The sequence below is a fragment of the Fusarium redolens genome (genome assembly GCF_020744475.1).
Source record: "Fusarium redolens strain MPI-CAGE-AT-0023 chromosome Unknown BKA55scaffold_1, whole genome shotgun sequence".
Taxonomy (NCBI): domain Eukaryota; kingdom Fungi; phylum Ascomycota; class Sordariomycetes; order Hypocreales; family Nectriaceae; genus Fusarium; species Fusarium redolens.
In genome coordinates, this window is record NW_025763664.1 from 1,356,460 (window position 1) to 1,371,106 (window position 14,647).

Sequence of the window (14,647 nt, forward strand, 5' to 3'; positions counted from 1 at the left end):
AAGCTTCACCATGACCTCTTGTTTCCTTGCTCCATCTCGTCTGACACTACATGGCGATTGATTGATTGATCCTATCCGTTCTCCCCGAAGGGCGTCTGTCCCTTTCCGTTCCGTTCCTGCTCATCCGCGCCCGCGGGTTCGAGGCCAAGAACCTCGCATCATACCCCAGTCTTGGCAACCCACGAACTGACATCAAATCGTCCAGCGCTCACCGAGATACGAAATGTCGTGTATGTCTTTACTCCTTCTATTAAGTCTTTTTTCCTGCAACGTCGTTGTATTCTCGTGGTCGTTCTTCTTATCATAGTCGCTGGCGTGACATAACGACTACGCCGCCCTCGACTCCCCGCTTGCACCGACTCAGCAAACCACACGACATCGCCTACGACCTTTCGATCAGACGACATCACTCGTTATGCTTCATTAAAGCTATGAACATTACTGACCAGTTTCATCAGCCTCCTATTCAGTAATCCGGTATGGAGCGGCGCCAGTACGGTCCCGTCGACAATCATCCGAAACCTTACGGCTCTTTCGGTGCGTTAACTCCACTCGACATTTGTCATTCTGTTGCGACGAGGCAACTACAAGTCTCGTCTGGCATTGACTGACCACGCAAACAGTCCGACATAGCATATAAGGAGCGAATTTCTACCAACATCACCACACTAACCTCCACAAATGCCGACTCGTCTAATGGCCTTATCACCGGCCTCCTCTATGTTCCCGACCTCGACAACGACCGTGAGTGCGACCAGCAACAATACCAGTTTATTCCTCAAAATGTCACCCGCCGAGATAATCTTCCTCCTACCAATTACAATCTCATCGCTCTCGCCCCGTGGTTCAGTATCGACTGTACCCTAGCCTACCTTGCTTCTGCGCGTCTCGACCCCATTCGCGCCTTCATCTTTTACAAACCCAACAACTCGTCAAACCAGCCTCAAGATGCGGACTCGCCTGTTTGGAATCTGGAGGATGGTGGAGCCTGGATGACTGTCAACAAATATCCGATTTACGCCATTTCTGGTCAAGAAGGCCAGAATATGATGCGGCAACTGAGTTACTATTCAGGCAGTGTGGACGACATACCTTATGGCGAAAATATCAGCACACTTTATGGTCCGAATCCGAAGGATTATGTCCGTATCTGGACCGAACTCAGCGTACAGGACGAATCCGATATTCCACCGCTCTGGGCCTTCTTTCTTATAGTAATTGGTGCCTTGCTTGCCATATTTGCATTCGTCTCGATAACCATGCACCTTGTTCAACGAAGACGACGTATATCACTTCGAAAAAGAGTTGAATCTGGCGAAGTCGATCTCGAAGCCATGGGAATTAAGCGCCTGACAGTACCCGCTACCCATATCGCAAGCTTCCCTCTGTTTACTTACAACGCGGACCCGGATTCGACAGCGCCTCCTCCGACCCCATCATCTACACGACGCATGCGAAGTAGCCGAGGATTCGATCAACGGAGCGTACGATCCGGTACCAGTGTCCGGAGCAAAAGATCCAATATCGGGGCCTCGGGCGACAATGCTGCTACTAATTTCCAACCTAGTTGTCACATCTGCCTCACAAATTTCGAACACCGAGTAACTATCATTCGAGAGCTTCCTTGCGGTCACATATTCCATCCCGAATGTATCGACGAGTTTCTGTCAAAGAACAGTTCGCTCTGTCCTATGTGCAAGCATTCAATGTTGCCCAGAGGCTACAGTCCAAGAATCACTAATGGGATGGTCCGTCGAGAACGCGCTCTAAGAAAATTACGTCAAAGAGTCGATCTTGAGGATTTATCCGAGGAAGGTGATAACACGAAGATGAAGGACTGGAGTAAACGACTATTCCGAACCTCGACATCACCTTCACGGCCTTCCTCGTCGCCACTTGTTACTTTAAAGCTACCCAAGTTCAGACGACAGCCTGCTATAAATACAGCAACGAATGAGGAGGAACGAGTAGAAACGCCACCAGCATCATCCACCCCCGCGCAATCCGAGGGACCAGGACCAGAACCAAATACTCGCCCACCAGCTCCAGCCCAGATCCCAAAAACAAGAAGGCCCAGACCTCGACTTTTGAATATGCTCCCAACACAGCCAGAAAATTCCGAGTTGAATACGGGTCCAACGCCAAGACGTGGAAGTCCTTCTTCGTTTGCTCGACAACGCATGCGCGAAATTGCAGCCAAGAATGCCCCCTTCGACGATCCAGATTCTCAAAGGGCAATATGTAAGTCGTTTATCTAAATGGACCTCAAAGCATACACTGACATGAACGCAGGGCTACGAGCGCTCTCAAAAGTTTTCCCAGGCTATTTCTAATTCTGCGTTGATAAACATCAGGGTCAGAAAACATCTCTTGCATTTGAATGGGCAGCATAGGTCAGGCGTTTATGTCATGGACAAGGTTTTGGGATCTAGGCCGATACTGGTAAGGCCATTGATTATACGACTTTTTATCGGGTGCATTGGTGCATTGGAAAGGCATTTAATGAGGCGTTCGTTGGTTGGATTTACGAGAATTGTATATATCGGGGCTCATTGAGAGGACAGGAGGTGCAGAGCAATGGGCTAGCAATGGCATCCCATCTACTAATTGTATGTTTTCCATATAGTTGCCGGGCTCTGGACTGGATAAACCATTGGGTTTTCCACTATGGTTGAATCATTTCTTGTGAAGAAGAAATCACCAGCCATTAACAAACATGTACTCAAACAATATACAATCATGATATGAAGCAACATGAGAAACAATATCAAAGACTAAGATTTTTATATTTCACCCCAGTTTATAATATATCTCCAAGAACCAACTATTCCCTGCATGCACCAATATATCCTACGTCCACTTCCTGAAATCCGAGGAGTCAAATCGTTGATGTCTCTCGCTCTAGGTACGCTCCAAACGCCAAACATAATCAAAGTTCAATAATCTAATTTTCTTATGTGCTGCTCAACTCCCTTCACCACGCTTTCCTTTACCCTCCAGAAGCGGCTCATTACGGACTCCGCCTCTGGCAAGTGCATCCCGGACGCGATCGTTCTCAGCAGCACGAATTCTGCTTCTTGCGTCTTCCAGACGCTCGACACCTCGATCGACGGTCTCGATGTGCACGCTTAGAGGAATTGGAGGTCCACTGCCAATACCATTACGGAGCACCTCTGGCTCAGCAACACGGTCACGCAAGTCGCCAAGACCAGCTTGAATGCTCTCGAGTTCGAGGATAAGCGCGTTGACCTGTGCAACTGCTGAAGAACGCTGGGCATCAACCTGGCGCAGAAGAGCCAGTTGGCGGGAAAGGCTGTTGAGTTGGTTCGAGTTTGCACCGACAAGTGTCCAGATGTTCCAGAGGACGTTTTCACGACGAGATGCCGTATCGGCAGAGGAACGAGAACTGATATCGTAGATGAGCATCAGATGATCCTCGGCTTTTGTAAGCAGGCGCAGAACGGCCTGCGCTTCAAGGATCAGAGTCGCAATACGGTCCGAGACAAGAGCCGTATGTTCAATATACTTGTCTAGGAGAACTCGCTCGTTGAAGATATGATCTGTAGTTGGCTGGAATGGGTGAAAGAGCCACGAAGCCCAGCCAAGAATAGGAGAAGGTGAGGAAATCGACTTCCCATCATCTGCCTCTGGGGATAGAGTATCGAGATAACGAGATGTCCAGCGATTGATGCTTATGACAGCATCAACGGCAGAGCCAACATGAGTATTGAACTTCTGTAAGTCCGAAGACGTCTGCCTCGCCGTATCGATGTAGCCGTCGAACTCAAAAAGCAACTCATCGCGAGCTTGTAGATCGCTGTGTCGCACAAGACTGCGTAAATCTCGGATGGCCGTTTCAGATCGTTTCATCTCAAATGGGAGAGATACTCCGTCGGAGCTCTTTTCGAGAACTTGCTCGAACTTTGACTGCACATTCATGAGATCATCGAACTCGACGGGGGATCCATCGCCTCCAGCAGGAACTATCGTATCCAGAGAAGGACAGAACGGAAGGTTTAATAGCGATGCTCCCGGGACACGGCAAAGAGGCGATAGAGATGCGGCGATAGAGCGAGTTGCCATGTTCTGTGCGATAATAAGACCACCAAAGCAAAGATAGATAGCCAGTAGAATCGCAAAAGGTTTCTGAGCGTATCGGAATGCTAGCCCGATAACGTTGAGAAACCATGCAAGTGTGTTGTAAATCGCCGTAGGGATACTCTGAGAGATTTGATTTCCAACTGTTGGCCGTGGCTGTTCGCGATATTGGTGGCGATAATATTCACCTTCAGTCTCATATCTTGGGCGCGCATTTCTCTGCTTTGGAGGACTCGAAGTTGTCGGGTTTCCCCTCCTCCTCACACCTTCGTCGCCGCCATATCCTATACCCAGTCCTCTTATCGTGCGCTCACTCCTACTACTTCCCTCGCTGGCAGTATCGATGCGCGGCATGTGAAACTCTGGATCGGGTGATCTAAAGACTCGCTCTCCGCTTGCGCTCACACTTGCGCGCGAAAGACTAGGTCTAAAAGGCTCTCGTAGAATGACCTGCTCGTCGTCTGGGTCGGCGCCAAAGTCTCGAATGCTGTCCTGCGATGCGAAGCTGAGATTTCCTTGAGAGAAAGGCTGTGAGGGTATGTTGCCTGAAGATGTAGGTGGTGATGATTCTCCAAGCGATGGGAGAATACTTGTGTCGAAACTGTCGTTCTCGCCTTCAACAAAGCGCCACGAGTCTTCGGGTCGAAGCTCACGCTGGCGCGAAGATCCCATGTTGTTCACCTTCAGCGCTCGAGTACGGCAGAGTCGCGCACGAGCAGGCGTCACGATAACGTCGCCTCAGTCCAAGAGGTATACGGACGCGACGTCTGGTCGCATCAGATAGGCGAGTACGTGGCGAAAGTGTCGTATTTATAGTGTAGAATGTTAGATAACAATATGCGCCAAGTTAGATCGTGAAGCGCTGACCGGCGCCGTTAGCGTAGGCTGGCGGAAGATCTAGGAGCGATGAGTCATCGGCAGTTGTAATTAATGTTCACAGTGATTATCGGTGAAAGTGCGCTTGATGTTTCAGGTCGTGAATGGGCGTTAAAATGATGTTGATGTTGTTAGGTTGTTGTCTTTCTGAATGATGTAAGAGCAAGGTAGGCGGCAAATAGAGCTGCACGGCTGGGGGAGGGTAAGTGAGGTCACTACCCACCAAACCTTAGTGGGGAAGGACAAACACAGGGGGTGGAAGAAAAGGTGAACGACACTGGAGTTTAATATTTGTAATTCGAAGCATTATTCGACTTCTTAATTCAATTGACCCTGTGCCTCAAGAGTCAAATAGATCTATCTGACATCCAATATAGTCTGCTAATTTGCCATGACCGTCACTGGTATATCGATACCTTAAGACTAACTTCTATCTATTCTTTCAGTCGTACAGTAGTGAGTAGACCCTTGTCACGCTGCCTAGGTAGCGTCGGCCAATAGTGGGGACAAATAGAGGCTGACCGAGACCTCGTGGTCAATGTATTTTTTAAGTCTAGGGTACCAACGGTCACCATCTTAATTAGACGTCAGTGAATAAGATCTATGACCAACTTCTCTTAAATGTCAACGTAGTACGGTACTCCTGGGCGTAGATAAACGCGCCTGAGTTGCTTGCCTTGCAACTTTCTACTTATAGTACTCCCAATCGAGCTCAAAGACATACAGTGAAATCAACTTATTTGTTTAGCATTTCTAAGACAACAAAATATTTATGACTTGACTAAACAAAAACGATCCAAGCAAACAGTAAAGCCTATACCGAAGCAACTTTCTTCCACATCTTGACGTTTCCCCTTGAATAGATCACCAATTTGATCAATTCTCAGGAACTCTGGGTCTTATTCACTACCCTTTCCTCCTCCCAACTACATCAAATCCTATCTATGTACATACAACAACACGAGCACACTCTATAGTCACATCCTCTCGACTTTTACAGGAACAGAACCTCTTATCGAGTTGTCTCCTCCATATCCTGCTTCGATGTAAGTATTCGAAATGGAACTCCCTGCCCCAGCTGTCATATCCGATGCTATCATGTCTCCGCCAGGAACTTGAGTTGGACCTCCCTCCCGAACTGTCTCCAACTCATATCGCAGCAAGTGTGATGGCAGTCCTGACCAACCACCCATATGCTCTATTGTGGGCGACATGATCCAGAGAGAATTTCCCTCGGTTGTGGAAGTAACTGTATCAGCGACTGGCGGCATAGTCTGAGAAAGCTCCATATGCCCATGCCCATGGCCACCTCCCCCCAGTGCCACCATGAAAGCAGCAGACAGCGCCTTAGACCTGGGCCAGGACTCCCCAGACTTTTTGAAGAACTCTGCCCAGAATGAAACTCTGGATCTGTATTCTGGCTGACCTGCACTGTGGCGCACGGTATCACACAAAGGTGCAGCTGCCAGTTCCAAATCAAGTAAGCATGAAGGGGAGAGTTTCTCTGGTACAATATGAGGACCAAGAAGAGTCATAAGACGTAATGGCGCTTGGAGAGCTAGTGGTAGCGAAGCGTCATGCTCTGTAGAAACTCCATGAGGCCATGAAGCTGTGGTATATTGATTCGAGTGTCCGTGGAGATGACCCTGCATCCGGATCTCAAGACTTCAGACAGATTTAGCCATCTAAATACGGCCTTTCAAGGGGATTTGACTTACCCAAAAGAGACCGCCAACTACAAGGTAAATTGTAAGCAGCCGAACTAGCCCCTGAACGAGTCAAAGAACTTACCGCATGGTATATTATCATATCAAACATACCATCTTCGCCAACGCGACACATTTTCCGCTTTGTAATTCTGAATCGCCATCTATAGATTCGCTGATTTGCAAACTCCAGGTTATGCTGGGTTGCCTGACTACGATCATGAAGAAATGGAGCCACATGACGATCGTATATACGAACAATATCAACGAAGTAGGCCCAAGAAGAGTACTCGTGAAAGGATTTCAGACGATCGTACTCTTCAAGAGTCACTGGTACTGGAATATTCTAATGAGAAGTTAGCATGGAGTGGCTATCCCGAACAAATGTTACGCACACCGGCCTGGTAGTCCCAATCTTCGCATGGGAGCTCTACACCTAAAGTGGACACTGAAGGGTAGAGTGCTGACCAAAGCTGATTTTGTCGCAAACCGAGCAACATCTTGTGTATATATAATCCCCAATATGTCCGGCGGCATGATTCGGCGAGGATTGAGTCTGTTTGCCCATCGGTGAACTTCTTATTCTGAAGCCCCAGACAAAGAGCCAGCACACAGGCTTCGTTAAACATGATTTTGCCAAGGTTACCACGCTGTTCTCCGAATGCTGCAACAGCAAGACATAGTAGTGCTTGGACTGACCAGATTGTCGGGGGAAGGGTCTCACGCGACATTTGGTAAGCCTTCTCTCGTAGCAGTGTATTGTCGACCATGTCCGAGTATAGAGACCCGATGTAGGTAACTGTGGCAACAAGGAAACGTAAATTATCTGGTTGCGCTTCGCAGAGTTCGTCCAGTGTCTTTCTTGGGGGTAGCCAAGAGTGAGCGACGTGAAAGTTGGCGTAGTAGAGGTCGAATGGATGTATGGTACTGCGATTTGTGGAGGGTATGATTTGGGGGAACGAAATGCCGGGCCCAGCAAGGTTCGGCGACGGTGTGCTCTCTGTAGTGTCATCTTGGTCGTTCACCAGAGCCTCTTCCTTCATCAAACATCTCTTCTTTGGATCTCGGATCCCTCGACGTGTTTTCATGTAGAAGCACCGTTTGCCCTCTTCTTTGCATCGAGTGCATTCTGGGACAACTCCATCGCACCTTATATGCTTACTACGACAAGGAACGCAAGCTAGAGAGACGCGCTGCTGAGCTTTGGAGTTTTCTTTACCAACTCGTTTCTGACCCGAGTTGAGCTCAATCCCAGGTGAAACTTCGTCTTGTGATGAACTTGCCATAGTTTGATCGACAGACCGGGTCTTCCAAGTGATGGCGAAAAGAAGTCTAAAGATATCGTCTAGTTTCGCTTTATTGGCAAACACCAGTGGTAGGGTCTAACAGTCAGGCTGGAATCATAATGGATATGTCGTGGCACCGAACCAAGTCTGTTTGTCAAGAACCAACAGGTTGAGCAGGTTTGTGGTAAGTGCCAGAGCTATGGGATATATGCACGCATAATAAAGAATAGAAGTGGAAGGAGGTGGATGGAACTACGAATTCAATACGAATACATGGTACCAGTGCAACATGGTGGAGGCGTAGGGCAGAGAAGATGGTCGTCAGGCTTGAACAAAAGCAAATGATCCAACGCATCTTGATTGGAAGAGGGGGATAGTTGAGTTAGATTCAAATCTCAGAACCATGTTGCGATACCTGACTCCTCCAGTCGTGTTGGCTGGTAGGTATGTGGCGTGGATATGGGTTCCCAGTCGAGGACCAGGTACGAGGAAGATCTGTCAGAAAACGGCCGCCTGCATCTCCATGTTGGCTTTCATTCATTGAGAGTTGTCGCAGCTGTGACCTAGAAGACAAACGCAAGTGATCATGCTACTGGTCTCGCGTTGTTAGGCTCGCGGACCACGAGAGTCCAGAAGCGCCAAGAATGGGCCGCTCCCAACTCAATGATGACAACTCTGGCATGAGTACCGGGTTGTCGGTGCATCTAGTACCAGGGAATTTTCACTGAGACATACTAGATGGTGTATGTGTGGTTTGATTATGCGTTTGAAGGTTGTCGTTGAAGTGAAGCCAAGGCAGGCAGGCTAATCTCCACTGTTGGACAACTGTTGAACCGCCGCTCGGATCGGGCCTCGCAAAGCTCCCGTCTCTCTTAGGGCAGTAAGCAATAGAGTTCCTAAGAGCAGCCACTCTGTCCCATGAGCTAGTAACTCGAGCTCTGATTGTTCGCATGGTATCCACAGAGGAGGAGATGTCTGGTCGCCGGCTGAGGGATTCATGTTTCTGACGTGTAAGAAGTCATCAGAAGAGTCGCGATGCAGATGCAAACGCAGCACAACCAATATAAAAATTGCTTTTTCCAAAGGAACTCTGTGTAAGACAGTGCCCATGCAGCTGATCGTCATAGTCCCAGCTCCCAGGTGTTTGGGACATACTGGTTGCATACAAGGCTATCGGAGATATCATAGCGCCCTTGATGCTGGTCAAGCCTCAAACACACATACAGCAACCGAATTGCGCCAAGTAAGGGTGGCTCAGTTTCCCAGAGCCTGGTTGTTGGTTTCCTGACGAGTTACGACGCTTTTAGTATGGGCCATCTCTGACTTTCATTGTTTGATGTTATCGGCTGAAGTTTGTTGGGTGCAATGTGATTTCTTGAAGCACAGAAGCTTTGAGGTGGTTTGGGGCGAGTTGAGCCGCACTTGCCATCTCAAGTTCTGTGTAACTGCCATTCGAGCTCTGGCATCCTCTCCTCATTGGAACAAGGGGAACCAGTAAGAGGAAGGGCGTTTCGTGGGGGAAAGAGAGCAGTTGCAGCGGGAAGGGGGTCCCGGCTTATGGCCCGGCCCATACGGAGACGGAGACAGAGACACAATGTCTAGAGTGGGAACAAGCGCTAAAGCAAGTCTCAGTGAGCATGGTGTGAGACAAGCGCGTGAAAATAAAAGGTCCCTTATGGAGAACTCTTTTACGAGTCAATGGCAAGAGGGAGGAACATGCACGGTACGGTAAAGTAGCCGACAAGGCCTAGGCACTGTAACACCTCGGCTCGGCTTCTGCTCGACAACCCCCGGTCTTGTCGTCATGGGGGGAATTTAGCATGGGCCCGCACAACCCCATATGAGATCCAATGTGATGCGCTGAGACGAGCTGAACTGCGTGGTCCCTTTTTGCTTCTATCACCTGTAACAAACGAAAGTTCACTTCACCCAACCGTAACTCGACCAACCCACCAGCAAATCGACCGATAGACCCCCAATTAAGTACCCGAAACTTAACGATCGCCCTCATCCTCATGCGCATGCATCAAGTCAAATGACCGACTCGAGCTTCGTCCAAGCCCAACGCCGCGTTGCTGCGCGTCGCCAAACCCGTGAAGCCGAAGCCGCCGCTCGCATCGCTGCACAGCGGCAATCTTCTCGACCAAGAGCAAACCTCGAGCGCTTGCCTTACCCCCTAAATCGCATAGGATCTGCCTGGGATGCTGTGTCGACAAGGGAGGGCACGCGCCCTGCATTTCGAGTAGGACAAGTCGATGCCGAATTACTCGATGTAGAGCTCTTGGACATTCTCAAGGACCAGGTTTGCGAGGGTCTCAAATACTTTGGTGGAGGGCATCTGCATGATGACTGGTCAGCTGAAATTATGCTAGCTCTGAGGGCGATGCTTTTCAAACTCACTGTCTGGGACCACGATGCCACATATGGAGCGGCTCTCCAGAACCTCAAATACACTGACGCCAGAAACGACGGGCTTATCCTCAAAGCACCCTCAAAGGTGCAGAAATCGCTTTATGGACTCGTCACAGTATTTGGAAACTATGCTTGGACGAGATGGGAGGACTGGCTTCTGGAGCATGACGATGGATACGACGAGCCAAGTCCCCGACTAAAGCGACTATCGAAACTGACATCTGCCCTTTCAACTGTTCACTCAGCAGCAGCATGTGCCTCGTTTCTTGTCTTCTTACTGCACGGACGATACCGAACACTACTTGATAGAATCCTCAGAATGAGACTTGCGCCACCCACAAGCCAAGTAAGCAGAGAGGTCTCATTCGAGTATCTCAACAGGCAACTTGTCTGGCATGCCTTCACCGAGTTTTTGCTTTTCGTGCTACCCCTAATCGGAATCCAGCGATGGCGACGCTGGCTGACCAGGACATGGCGGAAAACAAAAGACATTATCAGAACGGGACCTCAAGAAGAAGGCAAGGCTAATGGTGAATATGCGTTTCTCCCTGAGAGAACATGCGCAATTTGCTACCAGGACCAGAATACAGCAACTTCTGAGAACGAAGTAATGGCAGCAGCAGCAGCATCTAGTGGTGTTATTGGTTCAGCCCAAACAGACATAACCAATCCATATGAGACAATACCTTGTGGGTGTGTATACTGTTTCGTTTGCTTGGCTACTCGCCTGGAGAGAGAAGAAGGCGAGGGCTGGACCTGTCTACGTTGCGGTGAGCATGTCAAAGAATGCAAGCCTTGGAGTGGTGACTTGGTCGAGCCGTCTGCAAAGCATGCTTCAGCCAAGACGGTGGCCTTCTCAGATGATATTACTGGGGGTGTGCTTGTAGATGAGCAGGATGAGGAGTCGTTCGTAGAGAGTCTGAGCACAACCTCAGAGTAGAGTCAGTTAGAAAAGGCGTTAATCTGTGGCGTTGATGGACATGTATGGATAGTTATATTTTGTAATATCACACGCAATTAATGCGATGTTGTTCTACTTAATTCCATCATTCACTACCTACTTCTCCCATCCATAATGCCACAGATAACGGGTGTAGCAGTCCCTGTTGCCTTCACAGCCTCAAAACCTCGAGGAAGGTATGTTCATACTCGGTCGAAGAAAAGCACAGGTTTCAGCTCTATAGCGATTCGATGGGTATAAAAAGATTTGGATTTTATGAAAGAGAATCTGATAGATGAAAGTCCACTTGAAGTTCCTTAGAAGGACGGGAGGGACCCTGAAATGGCCTGCCCACATATCCATCCTCTGAAGGTCACTAACACAGGTAGCGCGTCATAGCAGGGAAGATGGAACTTGGACCCCTGTTCGATTGCTATGTTGTCAGCCGAGATACGGACCAACATCAGCCCAATCTAAAGCTTAGACAAAACAACACCAACTTCCGAATTCACCATACCGACATTTCAACATAATCATTCTTCTAATACCCGACGCATCCAATTAACGTAACTTGAAGAACTCGAGACGCAAGCCATCGAGTTTCTATACAGAATACGCCATAATATATAATCCAAACCTTTCAATGTAGCCCGACATTACAACTCGATTACACCGACTCCCTCCCTTCATCCCATGCCCAGCTTCTTCCAGTTCACGCAGGGCACCGAGTCGCATGTCCGACCCAACGACTCGGCCCCTCTCCTAGGCCGCTTCCGCGCTGTTCCCCCGCGTCCTGGCATTGTGTCTCGACGGCGCAGCCAACTCGGTCTCTTCTCGAATACCGCAGACAACAGAGGCAGCGTGCATATACTTGGATACGGTGCTTTTCCTGCAGATGACGACGATACGGACAGTGATTATGACCTTGAGGACGATAGGAGTTTGTGGCAGCGTCTTTGGCAACGATGGGTGTTGGATATTTGGGTTGATCCGAGGCAGTCAGCGGTGAAGAGAGTCGTTGATAAGTGGTGGAGTCGGTATGCATTTCTGGTGTTGATGCCGGCCTTGTTGGTATGTGTTGGAGCTGCAATGAAACAACAAAGAACCAACTAACATGAAAATAGGCTGTGGCGTGGTGTTCTATACCCTTTCCTCAGTATAGAATTCCTGATGACAATACTGGTGATGGAGACGAGGATAGACTCCCCGACGGATCTAGGACGCCTGGTCACGGAGCTGCCCGAGTTCAAGTCAACTTTTGGTTCTTCCTATTCGTCTACTATGGTTTCTACAACCTCACTGCTCTTATCTGGATCACGAAGGTGTTCAACCTCTATAGCCTCAACTGGTGGCCCCAGTCTCTGGGTTTCCCGCTTACCGTCTCACTCATCGCCATCTTATCCATCGCCGTCCCTATACCCATGTACTACAATGACAAGGCGCGCTATCTGCTCGTCCACAACACCGCATGGATTTCATGGACCTTTATCATCATGGCCTTGCCTGTCACCATCGCCTTTATCATTCTCACAACTAATGAGCGGCACATCGGGCTTCGTCACTCGTTATCAGAAACTCAACGCATCTTTACCACATCCTGGTGGACCGGAGAGCCAGACATGTTCAACGGTAGGGACCGCCGACGCCGCAATGTCACGGCCGATCTATTCGATGCAGACACAACTCAAGTTGAACCCGAGCTAAGGCCACAGGGCGTTAGGATGCGCCGACTGTGGTTGCCAGCAAGCTTTGTGCGCTTCTTATGGTTTTGCGTTGCTTTGTTTATTGGACTCATGGCATATGTGATCGGAGAGGCATACGCAGAGATCTACCTCCGAACCTTACCACACAACAACTTGGAGACAGTAGTATATGTCTATGGCTGGGTTGCGACGGTGCACCTGCTAGACGCTCTAAGTGGCTGGGTGCTAGGAATTCGAGAGGGTGAGCGTGTCGGAAGCTATCCTTTGAGCTGGATCTTCAAACTGTAAGCCTTGATCCCTGCGGATATCATTGTTTCCACTACTGACACCTTAACCAGGTACTTCATGTTAACCTACCAGATGTACGTTCGCGCACTATATGCACGACTGCGTTCACCTCAACAGTTCATAACCCTCCAGATCTTGTCATCAACAGGTCTGGTTGTCATCACGCCCATCATGATGACCTCCTTCGTGCACAAGCTCTTAACAATTCTCGGGCTGAACTCGCAAAGCTTTGGCTCGTACCAAAAGCTCCAGACCCGCAATGTTTTCATCCGCTTTCTTGCCGAGAATGTCTCAATGGTTGCATTCCTTGGAAGTATTCTAGTACTGCATTTCGGCGCCAACAAAGACGTCTACCCATATTTTGCGTTCGATACGGAGGGAGAGGACTACAACTTTGGCCTCACCTTCTACGCCTCATCGGTAACGTGGGCGTGTGAGTTGGTGGCGAGTCTTGCCGTGCGGGGACTTATCCGACTATTCTTCCAAATCGACGTCGGCCTAGAGGGGAAGCTGGACTTGGCTGTCTGGCCAGAGCTGATGCCAACCTGTGTGGCAGTCATGCTGCACGTGCTGCAGAATATGCTATTTTCCATCATCCGACTACAGTTTCAGTGAGTGGAGAAAGGATCTACTATGGTCTGGTGTGAAGGGGATCGATCATCCAGGGGCTACTTTTCAAAAAGAATTGATGAGTGAGAGGGTCGGAACGGCCCGAGAAAGGTTGCCGAGAGGTGCGGCTATTGAGAGGGTGCATCGACATTCGCACCCACGCAACGGACAAGAGTCTAGATGTTTGACCTCTACTTTGCTTTTTCTGCTTTTGCCACTCTTAATCTGTCAGTCGTTGCCTGGAGTTGTCTTTTCACCAGAGTAGCTTCCTGCATACTTTGCGATTATGGCCTTGGACTGGGGGAGCTGTGCTGTTGATACCCATTAGAACGTTTCTAGAGAGTTTTGCTACGTTTCATCTTTGTTATAACGCATTAGATACCACATACTGTTTGCCGACACGTTAGTCATTACTGTTAATAGCAATTCCGAGTTGGAACTTCTGAAGTGGACCGAGATAGCGACCATTTCAGATTGTACGGTCAACTTGTCTATGCAACTATATTATTTCGGGACTTACAGGCTGACAATGATTGGGCGACGGAGTTCAAACAGCCATTTCCCGTGCCCTGTGTTTTATAAACTTTATCTGACAGAAGTCAAGCCTTGGTCGTGATTGGGTCGGTGCTGCTTCCGTAGATGGTCCTTTTGAAACCCCATATTGAAGATTGAGATAGTTGCCTACTGCATGCTGCCTTGAATACCAGAGGCGATGATGTATAGCCCAAG

General features: G+C 49.0%; 5 protein-coding genes across 5 annotated transcripts; 3 read left to right on the forward strand and 2 right to left on the reverse strand.

Moving 5' to 3' along the window:
• Positions 1-479: 479 nt before the first annotated feature.
• BKA55DRAFT_532075 (uncharacterized protein) lies at positions 480-2,333 on the forward strand (the record flags this gene model as incomplete). The annotated part of the gene is made up of 3 exons (XM_046189295.1): positions 480-537; positions 634-2,241; positions 2,293-2,333. 3 exons carry the CDS (start codon positions 480-482, stop codon positions 2,331-2,333), a joined length of 1,707 nt encoding a protein of 568 aa, XP_046056188.1.
• A 454-nt stretch (positions 2,334-2,787) lies between these two features.
• On the reverse strand, positions 2,788-5,139 carry BKA55DRAFT_548535 (uncharacterized protein). Its single transcript, XM_046191128.1, has one exon. It carries the CDS (start codon positions 4,768-4,770, stop codon positions 2,965-2,967), a length of 1,806 nt encoding a protein of 601 aa, XP_046056189.1. The 5' UTR covers positions 4,771-5,139; the 3' UTR covers positions 2,788-2,964.
• Positions 5,140-5,951: 812 nt separating this feature from the next.
• Positions 5,952-7,723, reverse strand: BKA55DRAFT_588139 (uncharacterized protein; the record flags this gene model as incomplete). The annotated part of the gene is made up of 4 exons (XM_046194756.1): positions 5,952-6,639; positions 6,693-6,709; positions 6,766-7,026; positions 7,076-7,723. The coding sequence occupies 4 exons, from the start codon at positions 7,721-7,723 to the stop codon at positions 5,952-5,954; spliced, it is 1,614 nt and encodes a 537-aa protein (XP_046056190.1).
• A 1,950-nt stretch (positions 7,724-9,673) lies between these two features.
• BKA55DRAFT_548538 (Pex12 amino terminal region-domain-containing protein) lies at positions 9,674-11,394 on the forward strand. The gene has a single exon (XM_046191129.1). It carries the CDS (start codon positions 10,002-10,004, stop codon positions 11,316-11,318), a length of 1,317 nt encoding a protein of 438 aa, XP_046056191.1. The 5' UTR covers positions 9,674-10,001; the 3' UTR covers positions 11,319-11,394.
• A 617-nt stretch (positions 11,395-12,011) lies between these two features.
• BKA55DRAFT_496370 (uncharacterized protein) lies at positions 12,012-13,924 on the forward strand (the record flags this gene model as incomplete). Its single annotated transcript, XM_046186364.1, has 3 exons — positions 12,012-12,389; positions 12,443-13,305; positions 13,360-13,924. The coding sequence occupies 3 exons, from the start codon at positions 12,012-12,014 to the stop codon at positions 13,922-13,924; spliced, it is 1,806 nt and encodes a 601-aa protein (XP_046056192.1).
• Between the last annotated feature and the right edge of the window lie 723 nt (positions 13,925-14,647).

Bases quoted from the DNA above. Each gene is read 5' to 3' on its own strand.
- BKA55DRAFT_548535 (XM_046191128.1), bottom strand. From the start codon at position 4,770: ATGGGATCTTCGCGCCAGCGTGAGCTTCGACCCGAAGACTCGTGGCGC.
- BKA55DRAFT_548538 (XM_046191129.1), top strand. From the start codon at position 10,002: ATGACCGACTCGAGCTTCGTCCAAGCCCAACGCCGCGTTGCTGCGCGT.